This window comes from Lacerta agilis, chromosome 2, assembly GCF_009819535.1.
Source record: "Lacerta agilis isolate rLacAgi1 chromosome 2, rLacAgi1.pri, whole genome shotgun sequence".
Classification (NCBI taxonomy): domain Eukaryota; kingdom Metazoa; phylum Chordata; class Lepidosauria; order Squamata; family Lacertidae; genus Lacerta; species Lacerta agilis.
The window spans coordinates 22,189,983-22,206,031 of NC_046313.1; the positions used below are offsets into that span (position 1 = coordinate 22,189,983).

Below are 16,049 nucleotides of genomic sequence, written 5' to 3' on the forward strand. Positions count from 1 at the left end.
CTCCTTCGGGTAGTGAAAAGCGGGATATCAAATCCAAACTCTTCTTCTTCTTCTTCTTCTACATTGAAATAATAATGGTGTTTTATTTTAGAAAACTAGAGAAAGCACTGCAGTTGCTTCTCACCCGCTTGGTCGATTTCAGCTTCGACTTCCAGCTTGAGGAACACATCCTCCAAAGTCGTCATGGCTACTCCGTAAGAAATGACACCCAAATGAGAGTGAGTGTCTAGATCAGCAAACAGTGCTGTAAGAAGTAGTAGTTAAGTTAATGCTTAGAAATACATTTATTTGCAATGGTGCTCTCTTACTTCTTTAAGTTGTTCTTAGCACAACAGCAACACGGCTTTTGTTATCACTATTGTTTAAGGGAGGGGTGCACAACATCTGTGGCCCTCCAGATGTTTCTGGACTACAACTCCCATCATCCCTGATCACTGGCTATGCTGGCTGGGGCTGATGGGAGTTGTAGTCCAGAAAGGATTAATGCATTCATGTAAGGGACAAAAATGTGTCTAAGGCTTTGAAGCCTTGGGTTTGTTTGTTTTTTTTTGGAGGGAACTTTCCCATTACTTCCCAGAAGTGCTATTTGTGGGGGAAAGAGTTGGGAGTCAGCAGTCCTCTTCTAGAATAACTGCCATATTTTTGTTCCACATAACAGGACATAAGTCAAAGACTATATACCCTGAAATAAAGGCCAAACTTTTCTCCCCAATGCAATTCAGTGGGGTAGGGGGTCATCCAGACTGGGACAATAATGTGGGGCAAAGTGTTAAGGCTTCTCTGCACTGGGGTCCCAATCTGGACCAATTTCTTCCATGTCAGCAATTTATTTTTTAAAAGCCATCCATGTGATTGACTAGAAATTTCAATAGTTAAGTTATACCTGAAAATTTGTCCATGTCGTCAAAAGGTAAGGCATACACAAGCTGTTCTTCAGTCTGCTTTAACAAACTGGCTCCAGGGATATGCTGTCTGATCAAAGATGCTGTACCTTCTGTGTTACAGTACCTGTCTATGTGCATACTGGGGGGGGGGAGGAATACCAAATATAAGCATTTTTTGTTTACAAGGGGAGCCTCAGTCTTGTCTTTAGAAACTATTAGGAATAATAACATACTGAAAGCCGACTTAGAAGAGAAATTGTATTTTCCTAATCCAACTGAAGAACAAAATCTACAAGTATGTATCTATATTCTAATATTCCAACAAAGCCAAAGGAAATATTAGCAGCCAGGGTCAGCCCAACCATGACGCAAGGTGAGGTTACTGTCTCAGGCGGTAGGATCCCCAGCGGCAGCAGAACCCAACGTAGATCTTTAGTCCACCCTTCTTTGTTCTGATGTAGATCTTCACTCACCCGTTCTTCCCTGGCTGGGAGGCGGCACACCATTTTGTGGTTTGCTTCAGGTGCCAAAATATATTGGGCCGGCCCTGTGAGCAGCAATGTATTGACTTCATTAGGTTTAATAGCACCTAACCCTGGGCTGGGCTGTGGCCTTTACCACACACAGTGAAACAGGGTTTTGAACTATAGATACCTCAAGCGGTAGCCAATCCCCCACTTTGTTTTAAGGAACAGAGAGGAGCCAAGACATTTCAGCATTCCTTGAGAAATCACAGCTTTCCGATCTAGGAACAAAAGCAGAGGGTACCGCCAGTTATTCCAGTTGATACAGTAATAACCAATGGAGTAAAAAACTGGTCATATTACCAAACAGGTATTTAACAAACGAAGACCCCACTTCCCAAAAAAAATGTTTTGCACTTGCCAGCAAGAATGTCTGCTTCATCCATGAAATGGGTACTGAACACTGTGACGCGATTGGCTTTTCCGTTTTTCAACAGGTTCCAAACCGTATGCCGTGAGCACGGATCCATGCCAGCAGTTGGTTCATCTAAGAGTAATACCTGAATTATTGGCCAAGGAAAGCAATAGATTGAATATCTAGGTATTCATTTCAAATTGCCAATGAGATTATCAGCAATAAGGCAGACACTTATCCTCACCACCATCAAACAGTCATCTCAATTATCAGTGCTAGGGGATAGATAGCAAAAATGGCACCACTAACGTACAACTGGAAGCTATCAGCATGCTAGAGGTAATAACCACATGCTCCATCTAAAAGGTAAAAAAGGTAAAGGACCTCTGGACAGTTAAGTCCAATCCAAGGTGACTATGGGGTGCAGTGCTCATCTCGCTTCAGGCTGAGGGAGCCGGCGTTTGTCCACAGACAGCTTTCCGGGTTATGTGGCCAGTATGACTAAACTGCTTTTGGCCCAACGAGACACTGTGGCGGAAGTCAGAGCGCACGGAAATGCCATTTACCTTCCCTCCGCAGCGGTACCTATTTATCTACTTGCACTGGTATGCTTTCAAACTCCTAGGTTGGCAGAAGCTGGGACAGAGCCAACCTTCTGATCGGCAAGCCCAAGAGGCTCAGTGGTTTAGACCACAACGCCACCCACGTCCCCATCACTCCACCTAATGACAAACTGATTGACTGCCTTTCAGTTTGGATGCTCCACAAGCACTGTATTTCAGTTGTCAACACTATAGGAAAACAGTGTTATAGTGCTGCGTTGCTGAATAGTATAGGAATGAATATGCACTGTAAAATGTTTCTACAGATACTTAAATGTTACATGCAAGGCAAAGAAACATCTATTTTGCATGAGAAAGACAAAATATTATGGACATTAAATCCCTCTACCGTTTACCTTTGGATCTCCAAGAATCGCAATTCCAATTGACAGCTTCCTTTTCTGTCCTCCGCTTAACTTTTTTGCTTGGTTATCTTTTATGTGCTGCATATCCAAATCTAGTAAAACTCTCTGGACCTGTAAAAAAAAAGGATTAAAAGTACTTAGCAGTAACCTCAATTTACTGGGACATCTACCAAGCTTGCTTAAAAGGTAAAGGTAAAGGAACCGCTGACCATTAGGTCCAGTTGCGGATGACTCTGGGGTTGCAGCACTCATCTCGCTTTATTGGCCGAGGGAGCCGGCGTACAGCTTCCGGGTCATATGGCCAGCATGACTAAGCCGCTTCTGGCGAACCAGAACTGCTAGGTTGGCAGCAGCTGGGACTGAACAATGGGAGCTCACCCCGTCGCAAGGATTTGAACCGCTGACCACCCGCCAAGCTTGCTTAGAAAACATTAAATATAATATGTTGATCTTAACTAAAAATGATTGCATGCACTGTGCAGCTTGCATCCAATTAACTCACCTCTTGTATCATATCATTGGGAGGTATCCCCTTAATTGAGGCAACTATTGACAAATTTTCTTGCACTGTTAATACATCAAAATATATATCTAACTGCTGGCAAACTCCAGTTATTCTTCTTGCTTCTAACATTTCATCTATTTCAGAAACTCTATATCCATAGATCGATGCAAAACCTAATGGGGAGGGGAAATATAATTAAGATAGGCAATGATGCAGAAAAGAAATTGTAAGAACAAAAAAAAATTAAGTGTGGACCACTGAAGTTACAGCTGGGACTTAGCTGGATGATGGTAATGATAGTAGTAGTAGTAGTAATAATAATAATAATAATTTTTTTATTATTTATACCCCATCCATCTGGCTGGGTTTCCCCAGCCACTCTGAGTGGCTTACAGCATATCCAAAAACACAATAAAAACATCAAGCATTTAAAACCTCCCAATACAGGGCTGCCTTCAGATGTCTTCTAAAAGTTGTGTAGTTCTTTATCTTCTTGACATCTGAAGGGAGGGCATTCCACAGGGAGGGAGCCACTACCGAGAAGGCCCTCTGCAGGAATGATGCTGCACTTGTTGTTCTATGAACTAATTCAAGTAGTTCCACCTGTTTAATTCTTCCTAGACAGACTATTTCTTTTTCTTTACTAGCCCCCAGATCAGATAGACTATAGACACATTTTGATGATATTTACCATCAGAAGGTGGGCACAATCCACAAAGAATGTGCATTAAGGTTGTTTTTCCAGTTCCACTATGTCCAAGTAATGCTGTTATTTGACCCTCATATATGTCAAAGGATAAACCTAAAAAGAAAAAGAAAAAAAAGAATGAAGTGATTTGGGGTCGGGGTGAGGGAGAGATAAAAGCTTTAAGAAAGTGCTGCTATATGCCTCCTTATTAAATGTTCGAAACCCTGCCATACAGAGTACAGTCCCACTCACCCTTAAGGAACTATCACAACTTAATATAACATATATTAGTTAATATATTTAAACATCCAGAAGAGTTAATAATCAGTGAGGTTTAAGGAGAAGCTTGCTCAAGCGCTATGTCATTGCTTCTGCTGTCAGTATACAATAAACAGCAGCAACTGAAGTACAAGGACTCCCACTTGTGGCAGACGGTTGAAATTCTTACTTTTTAGAGCCTCGACAGTTTCACCTTTCTTAACAAATGTTTTCTGTACACAGTTGATTCTGAAAGAAGACAAGCTAATTTTATTTTTTTTATTTTTTAAAAAAAGGTAACACAGAACTCTGGCAGAATTTCCCTAGCAAGATAAAAAGTGAACAATATAAAGGGATCAATATTTATTTTACCATAAATAATGTTTGCTTTGGTTTGCAGTGAAAGTTGATCTACGTATTCAAAAGAACTAGTTGGTTCACAGTAACATGCGGAAACTACTACATAACATTTCTTACACTACATTAGTTGAACCATGCAAATAATTACTACTCGCAGCAGCTGCACATTCAAATCACCGGATCACGGCTACTTCAGACTTGCCTGATGTAAAAAAAGGTAAAGGTAAAGGACCCCTGGACCGTAAAGTCCAGTCAAAGGGGACTATAGGGTTGCAGCGTTTATCTTGCTTTCAAGCCAAGGGAGCCAGAGTTTGTCCACAGACAGCTTTCTGGGTCATGTGGCCAGCATGACTAAACCACTTCTGGTGCAACGGAACACCATGACCAGTGCCAGAGTGCACAGAAATGGTGTTTACCTTCCTGCTGCAGAGGTACCTATTTGTCTACTTGCACTTTGATGTGCTTTCGAACTGCTAGGTTGGCAGGAGCTGGGACAGAGCAATGGGAGCTCACCCCGTTGTGGGGATTCGAACCGCCAACCTTCTGATCAGCAAGCTCAAGAGGCTCAGTGGTTTAGACCACAGCGCCACCCGTGTCCCGTGCCCTGATGTATTAGTAACCGACATTCTAGCAACAGAAGCTAGAATGAAGCATAATCAGTCCATACCTGATAGCTTCTTTCCCCTGAAATTCAGAGGATACCGGTTCAATTATCTCATTGAAATCTAAGGCCCCGTTAATGCTGCTCTCATACAATTCTTTATAATTTCTGGTTCGCTTTAACCAAAATGATGGTTTCAGGAAGAAAAAAAAGTTTCTCCGCAGTCCATATTCTCCTGAGAAATAAAAAAAGAGAGGAAGAAAGGCGTGTAAATATTAACTACAGGTTGAGCAAAGCATATCAATGCACCTCTAGGTGCTTTTATGTTCACTGATTTCCAATTATGGCTTACCGTTTTTTTTAGATAGCGGAGAAAACTGTAAGGTTTATTCTGGGTTTAGGCCTTGATTAAGAAAGTTTGTCAGTACTACAGAGCAGGCACATCCTTCAATTACCAGCATAAACTAAAGCTGAGTTGCTCTGCTCAAATGAATCAGGAGATACGTGTAGAGTATTTGCCTTTTCTGAATCCAACAGGAACACATATTTGGAAGTATTTATAAAACCATTTTGAGCAGCTGCCTGGGAAAGTTATTTCAAATTTATTTACGTTCTTGCAGCACTGCCGTGCAAATTTCACCCCACAGACTGGGCAAACCTAGGGGGTAAGAGCGAGAGGCAAAAACCAGTGGTGGGAAGTGCCCATTGGAATTGGTATGGCGGGAGACAGGGAGGTCAACAGCAGGTGGTGCCAGAGCCAATGACAGGCAGAGCCAACTAATTCTACTTTTGTCCCCATCCTCTTCCCTGCCGAGTTCTGCAAGTACAGCACTGAGACTAAGGAGCAGCAGGCTAGCAGACAGTGCCACCCCCAGGACAGACTGTAAGGCAGTGGGGACGAGGAGTGGCTGATGGTAGACTGAGTTGGTGGAGAAGAGCTCCATTTGCCCTAATGGACCAGCCTCCATTAGCAAAAACCAATCAGAACTCAAAGTTGTCTCAAGTCCATGCTATATTTGGATCTAAGATACAAAGGAAACTGAAGGTAAAGGTGTTCAATCTTAGGCTATTGATTCAGTCCCCACCATGGCAGTGTAAATCAAAAGGAGGTTCTTTTCCTTTTTGCCAGGGCTAATGAAGACCAAACAGAGGCTCATGCCTGTGTCGGCAGATGGCAAACGATCACGTGCCTAATTAGGTGTCAGCATACATCCTGGGTTCCCATGCCTCTCAATTCCCAATCTCTTTTTAATTACGGCTGCCAGTTTATGCCAAGGTTTGCTCCATCTTTGCACTTGCACCGAGAGTGTACACACTGCACACGACACCTGCTAAGCACAGACACCTGCTAAAAGAACCACATAATTCTGGGGCATGTGCAAAGGCCCCATCCCATCCAAGCAGCAACAGCAGAATCCCATCCCATCCAGGCAATTTATCAGGCACACCAGCCTACCTCCAGTGGAGCATTTGTGTCAAATGCCTTCAGGCAGTTCTCTGTGCCTTCTTTCACCCATGAGCACCTCTGGCTCAAGATCCAGGGGTGGAATCCTATTTATGCTTTCTCATTCTCTCTTATGAAGCTTGGGGATAACCCACTGAATAATTTCCCACTTAACTATTAGAACAGGGAAGCACCTGTACAGGTGGGCACTGAACCCACAGGATTCTGTCCTACCAGATGCTACCAACTTTATGCTGTGTTAGGCAATGTTTAGTACATATGTGTGTGTATGCTAAAACCAATCATACCTGGAATCACCTGATCCAGGTAAAGTGCTAGGAGCAGATAAAGCATGCTGTCCAGGGCCAATAGTGAAAGTGCAATAACTAGAGGGTAAGGACCATGGCTTAAATTTGAGAAAACGCTTCCTTCTCCATAATCTTCCAGGTGCATCACCTGCAAACAAATACAGAAGTTATAGATACTATGGAAAAGAATCACTTTATTTATTATTATTAAGGGGTGGGGATATGGAACTTTTCTAACTGACCATCAGTTTCAGGTGTATTTGTGTGAAACTGGACACACAACACCCTGCATTTTTGAGAGGAAACAATGAGCTTCAAAATGAACCATTAATGATTGTTGAAGGTAGAGTTAATGCCATCCCATGGGGAACAGAGTAAGTACATGTTTCATGGGAAATGAGAGCTTGAACACATTTTCAGAGGCATGTAGCAATGTGCCTCCCCACCAAGTGTTCTATAGGTTTTGTTGTAGATCCATCACAACCAAGTACGGTGGCTGCAAAAAGTTCTACAAAATCAACTACTATAATGCAATCACGTTTGTTGCTTTTTGCATGAAATTGCCCCCTGTAACAGGAGTGGTGAACCTCCAGACCATGGTATCATTTCACCCAGACCTCAGCGGCCTCACCTCAAGCCATGCCCACTCTAGTCAGCCTAGAAATGATACAACAGGAGAGGGACCAGAAGACCTCTTCTACCATAGCTGGGAGTGGGGAGTGCAACTTCGCAACGTCTTCAATTCCCATGGCTTCCTTGGCTGCCTTCTCTTGGGCTGCAGCACCATGAAGAAGGCAGGCATGTAAACAAGCAAACTAGCCTAAGCACAAAGGCTACAATGCCACACTCACCCCCACCCCCATTCCATGACTGAGAATCCAAGCCAGGCAGCTGGCCTGTCTCTTCTTAGCTTTGCATAAGAGAGGGAGGGGAAGAGGAGAATAGAAGGGTGTGTGAATGTGCACTTATTCTGGTCCTGCCTATTTTGCTGGAATACAGAACCTAGCAGGTTCCAACTGAGGTTACTCAGAACATGGAAGGAGAAAAGTTTATATAGTGCATGGGTGGTGAACATAACCACTGACTATCATGGGAAAAGGTTAGCAGTCACATTTTTACAGCGGCAAAACAGTATACCTAGTACAAACGTTTACAGCAGAAACCTGCTTTTGGAGGGCTATCTATGTTTGTTGTTTTTGCTAAAGTCCTCCGGCACCTTAAAGACTATTGCAATAATTAATTAATTGATTGATTGATTGATTTTGTATACTGCCCTTCATCTTAAGATCACAGGGCAGTTCACAAGATAAAAATACAAGATGAAAACACAAAATACATAACAAAACAAAAACAAAAACAAACCATTAATTCCCCATCATCAATAACTGTGTAGACTCATTATTATTGTTTTGTACACTAGCAAAAGGAAAAGACTAATAAGAGCAGTGCAAATGACAGGAAGCCAGTGTAATTTGTCCCAGAGTAAAAAAAAATGCTTTGGGACATATCCCAGGGCTGCTGAGCTATATTGGGGGAAGTTGTTGACATTTGGCCGATTTTCCGAAATTCCCCTGGGACACTAGTTGAAATCCCGGACGTGTCTGGGAACATCCTATTCCAATCTCCATTCAGGAGTGGGTCCGCTGTCAGGCTTTAAACAAGCCTTTAAAATACAAGTTTGACTAGGTCACATGACTGAGCTGAACGCAGTTTGGAATAGCATTAAGTCTTCCCCTGCCCTGCTCCTACCATACCCACAGAATGCCCTTTTGGGGGAGACTTATCCTGACCTGACATCAATTCAGCAGGTTTCAGCTGGCTATGGGACTTATGCTGGCATATCTCCACCTGAGCCAAGATGAGGGAATTCAGCTTGCGTAGCCCTGGCTGAGCCCAAGATCCAACTATTCGAAATTTACTCATCCCAGAGAGTGCTGGGTGTGGGTTGCAGATTTATTCTGGCTCTGGTCCCTCCCCCCAAATATCTGCCAATTTTAGCTGATGAGAAAACCATTGATAATAAACAAGCAACATGTTCACTGCAAGTTTAAGAAATGACAACTCTGTGTCACACATTATTTTACACTGAGGTGAAATTTTATTATCCTATCTGGTATTTAAGCCATAGTGAAGTTACTATTCATGGAAACACATATACCAGCACTGATTAAATAGGGAACTTTACTAACCTGTGCAACACCAACCAAAAATGTGCACTGACACAGAGGACTTAGTAACCAGACATATGACTTTGGAAAATCCTCCAGCAGGACGACTGTCAGGCCCACAAAACCAAAAGCCAGGGTGGTCAGAAATTCAACTGTACCGACATATTTTGATTTTTTGAAGAGAGGAGTCAACATAAATGCAAAGAAAACCTGAACAGAAACAGAACATTTATTTCAGTGCACAAGAAACCTTGCTTAAAATTCCTGAAATCATAATTTGTGTAGACAATTTGGAACAATTACAACGTATTGCTCTCTTAATACCTATAATGTACCTGATCCAAGAAATCAACTGGCTTCATCATCCTGAGGACGTTTTCCTAAGAGTGTTATAGCTTTTGATATGCTGGCTACATTCGCACATGATGTTAAACCATTGTTTACTGTGCGCATGAACAGAAAGGAGCCCACACAAAAACCTGGGGTCGCATGCTAAGGACTTTGCCAGAGTTACATTTCATTTTTGACAATTTGTGGCTTGTCATGACATGCAAACGAGGAATCGTGGTTTGAAATGGACAGTGATTAGATAAACAAGCCAGCTTCATAGCCCATTGTTTGAAGATGCTTGTTCTGTAGCTGAAAAACCAAAACTCCTGGCCCCACAGGAGGAGGCGAGGGGGTGTAGCTTTCGCTTTGCATGGACTCTTTTCTGCTCATGCACATAGCACTGAATTATAGTTTAGCATTATGAGTGTACACAGTCAGTGTTAACATCCATTATCTCATTTTGGCCATGAGACCAGAGTGAGAAGAGAAAGTGATAGGGAATACACTATATTCTTAAAAATAAGATCTGGCAACAATCAACAAGCAGACTTTTCAAATAACTTTTTCCAGTTACGAACCACCTCATTCCTTATGCCCCACCAAAATCCTCTAATGGAGCATTTCTGGTGGTTCCTTATGTCCATGATGCTTGGTTGGCCTTCACTAGGACATCACCTTTATTTTGTGGAACTCCCTACCACTAGTTTTGGCAATCCCTCCCTTCTTTTAGATGTCTTTTTTGTTTAGGCAGCACTTTACAATTTCCTGCTTGGCAGGGGGTTGGACTGGATGGCCCTTGTGGTCTCTTCCAATTCTATGATTCTATGATTCTACAGCATGATTTTTCATTTGAACCCATACATTTTAATTAATGTTTTCATTGATGTTATCTGTATATGTCGTACTCTGCCTTGCTATGTTTTTTATGGGAGTGCAGATGATAAATTTGTAAATAAATTAAGCTTAATATCCACAGAGTGCATTCTGCTACCCACCATTGATTTATTTAAATGCCTGCAAGCATCAAGAAACAATAAATCAGGCAAGGCAAACTCAGCCCTCCAGATGTTTTGGGACTACAACTCCCATCATCCCTGACCACTGGTCCTGTTAGCTAGGGATCATGGGAGTTGTAGTCCCAAAACATCTGGAGGGCCGAGTTTGCCTATGCCTGCAATAAATTGTTTAGAAGTCAAAATACTTAAAACACTAAGAAACTACTGGAATAATCCAGGTCCACTAAAAATCAGCAGTAATTTTTCCAATATGAACTGCACCCTTGGCTAATGGATAATTAATAACTCTTTAAAAGCTGCCAGCTTAAAATAAGACTGCAGTGAATAAATAATGCAGTTCATTCTAATATCAGGGAAGGGTTATGTGGTAAGTAGCCATTTGAATACATTCAACAGCAAATGAGAAATAATGTCTGCCAAAATGTATAAGCAAATGTAACTACAGTGGACGCTCAGGTTGTGAACGCGAACTGTGCGGGAGGTGCGCTTGCAACCCGCAGTGTTTGCAACCCACGCTGCTGCGTCTGTGCACACGCGTGACGCAATTCGGCACTTCTGCACCGGAACCTGGAAGTAACCCGTTCCGTTACTGCCAGGTTCGGCACAGTGCGCAACCCAAAATCACGCAACCTGAAGCGGCCGTAACCCAAGGTATGACTGTATTTGGGACCTCCTATGTGAAAGACAGAGCCGTCTCATCCATAGAAGCCGGTGGCGCGGTGCGCCAGGGCGCTGGGCGCCCCAGGGGCGCCCCCGCGAGCCCGCCGGCATACCGGGCTCCTCCTCCCCAACCCGCCCTCGCGCGCCGGCAGGCGGGCTGTAAGCCGCCCGCCCTCGCCTCCCAGAGCCCCAGCTGGAGCGCTGGAGCGGCGCGGGGCTTTGCGCGACCTTCCAGCACTCCAGCTGGGGCTCTGGGAAGCGAGGGCGGCCGGCTCGCGCTCCCGCGCGCAGCCGGCCGCCCGCCCGATGCAGCGCGAGCTGCCCAGCAGCGCCGCGCCGTCCAGCTGCGCGCGGAGCGCGAGCTGCGCGGGAGCGCGAGCCGGCCGCCCTCGCCTCCCATCCCGGAAGCGCTGGAAGGGCGCGCAGAGCCCCGCGCCGCTCCAGCGCCACGCCCCTCACCCCCCGCTCGCCCACCCCCCTCCCAAGGGGCGGCAAGCGCGGGAGGGAGGCGGCGGAGAGGTGGCATGGCGGGGGCGCCGGAGGGATAGCCGCGCCAGGGCGGCAGATCCCCTTAAGACGGCTCTGGTGAAAGAGGTAGGGTGCCTTCTGCCATTCACAGCAGAGGAAAAAACCACATCATAAAGAAATCGTTTACGTCAATATAGCAAGGAGGACTCTAAAACACAGTACTCTCAATATACTGACAATGTGCACAAACACATACACACACTTACGGAAGATATTCCATATAGGAAAAAAAGAAGAAATATCACAAAGCTGCTACTTTTGGGAAAGAGCGAAGAAAATGTTGCAATGACCGACATGAGAAGGGACATGACAAATATCAGACTGGTATACAGTAGGACCCAAGAAAGCCTAGAAAGAGAAACACAATGAAAGTTCATGAATTTCAAGGTCATCTGTACAATTATACAGATAAAGATACTTTTTTCTGTGAGTCCTTTGAATGGTCATCTGGACATGTCTCAGACCTGGTTTCTGTACCTGAGAAGAGCAAGTTGGGAACTTTCCAGGAAGGCTTTTGGCCTTCCAATCTCAGTTCTGATATAGTTTGGGGCTAAAATTGTCTTTGCCAACTATCTACGCTAAATATTAGACAGGGAAGTAATGGGGTCCCTCTTGGTTCTGCTAGAATGCTCAGTGGCTTTTTATGCCACTGGCCATTATATCCTTCTTTGCCATCTGACTAACATTTGGCTTGGAGACACCATTTTTCAGTGGCTTCTGTCCTGCTTGGTGAAGTGTCCCCAAAAGGCGGTTTTGGGGGACCACCGTTCACCCCTTTGGCACTGGCCTATTTTGTCCCTTGTACTATTTAGCATCTACATGAAGTCACAGGAAATGGTGGGCCAGGGATTTTGACATCCAGCAATATTTCTCCATTTCATCTAAAGCCAAAAAGGTTCTACATCACTGTCAGGATGGTTTGAACAAAGGCTAACAAACCAGGGCTGGAACAAGGGAAGACAAAATTACTGTTGGCCAACCTGAATACAGTTGGACTTACTTCTGAGTAAACATGCAAAGGATTGTGTTATAAGAAATTCTGTAAGGGAACTGACAGAGGGAAGTTATCAATGCTGTTATTGTAAGAACAGCCAGAAGAGAACTGAACTGGAAGTTGCTTGCCCTGTCTCTCAATTCACTGCTCTATCCAAAGAGAAGGGTAGTTCTAGGAAAATCCTGAACTTGCTCAACATAGGTGCAGAACTCAGTTGTGATACTCCACAGAGACCATGAAGAACAACAAACTGAAGCCAAATGTAATGCATGCTACTCAATGCTGCACAAAGTGATAAGGCCCTAAAATGAGCCCTCGCGTGAATCTCAAATGAATGGAGCACATTGCGGCACAGATACTGAAATGAGTTCGATAACATTTTAATCCAAAAGGTTCTAAAGTACATAATTCTTCCAAACTCTTTCAAAACAGCGGTCTCAGAAATTCTACCAATGTATCTAATCCTTTGGCTCAAGATAAGGAAAACAACACTGAAGGTTGGGGGGGGGGGAGAGGCTCCCTTTCCAGACCTCTCCACAGCAAAGGAACTGCAACAGCCAGAACTACAAAGGTGCCCCCTCCCCCAAGACCAGGGATACATAATGGTACCCAATCTAAGTGTTAGTTCACCTCTGGAAATTTGGTATAAGATCCTGACCTGGGGAAATGGTTTGCAAGGCCTCTTGGAATTCATATTGAGCAAAAGGGTGGCAGCATCATTGGGATAATAGATTTTTCTTTATCAGGCACCATGGCATCCATTCTGGACCCTTTGCCATAGCTCATCTCTATATCAATAATGGCAGCATATGAAAAATCAACAATGGCTTTTTGAGAGTAAGCTAAGCTCTAGGATCTGCCTTGTGATCTGTGTCTATGTTTGTGGTAGGAGGAGGAGAAATGCTTGAGGTGAGTCTCTTCCAGACAAACCACATGCTGTAAACCATGCTAAGCCAAACCACGGCTTAGCTCACAGTAGCAGGATTAGAAGGAGCAAAGAAGCTAAGATCTCATCTCTGAGAGCCTATGCAATCACACTAAGACATGGTTTTGGCTTTGCATTACTATCCATTCTGTTTACTTAACATCAAAGAACTAAGGCACATACATACCAAAAGGCAGTGTCGTGGAGACCCATGATCAATAAAAATTCTTTCAATTTCTTCTCCTTTTCTGCCACGATATGAATTGCCAAATAATAACCAAAGGGTGAAAAGGCAATTACTAAATAAATTAAAATGATTGCACGAGGGAAATTGTCTATTTCCATAATGGCAGACTCTCCCATCATGATCGCATTTGTTAGTTTCAGGTCTTCCAATACTGATTGATTAGTCTTCAGCTAAAAAAAGAAAGGAAGAAAAGGAAGGGAATGTTAAAATCAGTTTCTATGCTGCCCCTATTAAGTAAAGTTTAATTCCAAAATCATTAAAACAAATATAACAATATGCATGCTTTAACTTAGTTTAGTAATCAACTAAATTCCATGGAACGCAAACGTTTTTGAGTTTTGCAAAACTGATTTCTTAAATGCTTGTTTGTTTTATCTATTTCACTATATGAATCTTGAGGTTCTTGAGCAGAAGAAAAGTCAAATAAATTAATAAAAAATAAATTTCAGAGAGAAAACATGTCCATACTACAACCTGTGACACTGCCTTATCACCAACTTTTCAGGTTTTCCAAAAACTGATTCATATGTATGTCAAAGCATTCCTGGAACTAGTTCAACATGCCAAAAACCACTTAAACAAAACAAAACAAAACAAAACAAAACAAAACAAAACAAGAACAGCCTTATTTTATTTATTCTTTTATTTTACCTATATAACCCAAATAGCAAAATAGAACTTCATGAGACAAGCACATGAAAACTAAACCAAACCAAAACTGGCATGGGATGTTACATTCACAAGCGAAAATGATACAGTTGGTTAACTGGATATTTGCGATAAGATACAGCAGACAGGTAAGTGGAGAGTACCATCAAGAGGTGTGCCACACATGACTTACAAGATATGCAGAAACATCAACCTATAACTGAAACCATTAGAGGCACAAGGAGAACCAAGAATAAAAGGCTCTATATTACATCAAGAATTTTTTTCAATCAGTTAGATGTTACTTATCCCAAATTTCTTGAGAAACTTGCAGAAGGGACAAAGGTAATTTTTAATTTTTTTATGTACTCAATGAAATCTCACCAAACAGAGGCAAAAGAGGTGGCCTTTGTTTTCCTTTAAAAAAACAAACATATGAAAATTATATTACATGAAACATTTACCCACAGGTAAATGTTTCACGTAATGCAATTTTCCATACATCACTCCACCATAATGTCAAAAACAACATTTTGAATTGGACATGGAAACAAAACTGGAAGCCAATAAACACAACGAAGTACTTGAGAATCCCAAAGAACTCAAAAAGAACTTACTTCTAATGACTGCACTGTAGGTGTGCTTGCTGAGCATTTACCAACACACCCCACAGTTAATGTTCCTTGCACGTATATCCACAATACCAACTTGGGTGGACGTATATGGCATTACTCAGAAAAAAGCGTTTTATATTTGGCTAACCATCGGCCTTGATATATTTATAGAAATCATCATATACAGTTGATTGATAGTCACCAAGAAGGCAAATGTTATTGCCATTCATTTGAGCAAAAGCCCTCCATTATGTGACATGCCTTACAATACAAGGAAGAAAGCGCAATGACTTTAAATACATCAACTCTTCTCGAACAACAATGATTCAGGGCGTTTCACATTCTCATTCTTTGCATTTACCTGTATAATTGCTGCATCAATGCTGATCTGTAGAGCAGTGAATCCATTGCGCCAGTACGTTTCAGCTTCACATATCTTGGAAGGGCTTGGGCAACTGGCTGTGGAAAAACAAATTCTAAGACGAGAAACCTAAACTTTCTCTGTTAATTAGCCAAAAGCAAAAAGGCTGACATAAATTCTGACGACAAAACCCTATTAATTTGTTTTATTGTCACCGAGCTAGATTTTGCCCAGTGATTCTATGCTATAGGAACAGTAATGTGGGTTTGGTTGTCTTACTTAATGCACTCTTCTACCTACTAGGCAGCTTGAAAAAATACAGTCAATAAAATAACGAAGAAAAAGCATCAGCAAAAAGATTAGCAGATGCTCAACCAAAAACAACTGTCTTGAAAATTACTATTGCAAGTTGCTCCCATGACTAAAACTATAATATTATAAGGGGTATACATACATACATACATACATGCAGGCATTACCTCTGGATTCCATATAAATTGCAGATACTGGAACCTTTGCAGGAGGAAATCTGAGGTGGTAGGACATAGAATCCTTGAAAATTATACCCACAAATTTTCGAGGTTTACGAAGATTAGCCTCTTGCATTGCCTCCTCACTTAGAAATTCTTCAGTAATTATTCCTGAAAAAGATAAAAGTCTCTCT

The 16,049-nt window shown here is 42.6% G+C and overlaps 1 protein-coding gene across 1 annotated transcript in view; it reads right to left on the reverse strand.

Moving 5' to 3' along the window:
* ABCA5 (ATP binding cassette subfamily A member 5) overlaps positions 1-16,049 on the reverse strand; it is a 52,118-nt gene that overhangs the window by 26,109 nt on the left and 9,960 nt on the right. Inside the window, exons 4-18 of the mRNA XM_033138916.1 lie at positions 15,865-16,026; positions 15,386-15,483; positions 13,703-13,932; positions 11,803-11,944; positions 9,084-9,272; positions 6,895-7,042; positions 5,209-5,377; positions 4,372-4,430; positions 3,927-4,037; positions 3,233-3,408; positions 2,722-2,841; positions 1,770-1,908; positions 1,539-1,629; positions 884-1,023; positions 125-244 (exon numbers count right to left, since the gene is read on the reverse strand). Coding sequence (XP_032994807.1) covers positions 125-244; positions 884-1,023; positions 1,539-1,629; positions 1,770-1,908; positions 2,722-2,841; positions 3,233-3,408; positions 3,927-4,037; positions 4,372-4,430; positions 5,209-5,377; positions 6,895-7,042; positions 9,084-9,272; positions 11,803-11,944; positions 13,703-13,932; positions 15,386-15,483; positions 15,865-16,026 — 2,094 coding nt within the window. The remainder of the gene's footprint in view (positions 1-124; positions 245-883; positions 1,024-1,538; positions 1,630-1,769; positions 1,909-2,721; positions 2,842-3,232; positions 3,409-3,926; positions 4,038-4,371; positions 4,431-5,208; positions 5,378-6,894; positions 7,043-9,083; positions 9,273-11,802; positions 11,945-13,702; positions 13,933-15,385; positions 15,484-15,864; positions 16,027-16,049) is intronic.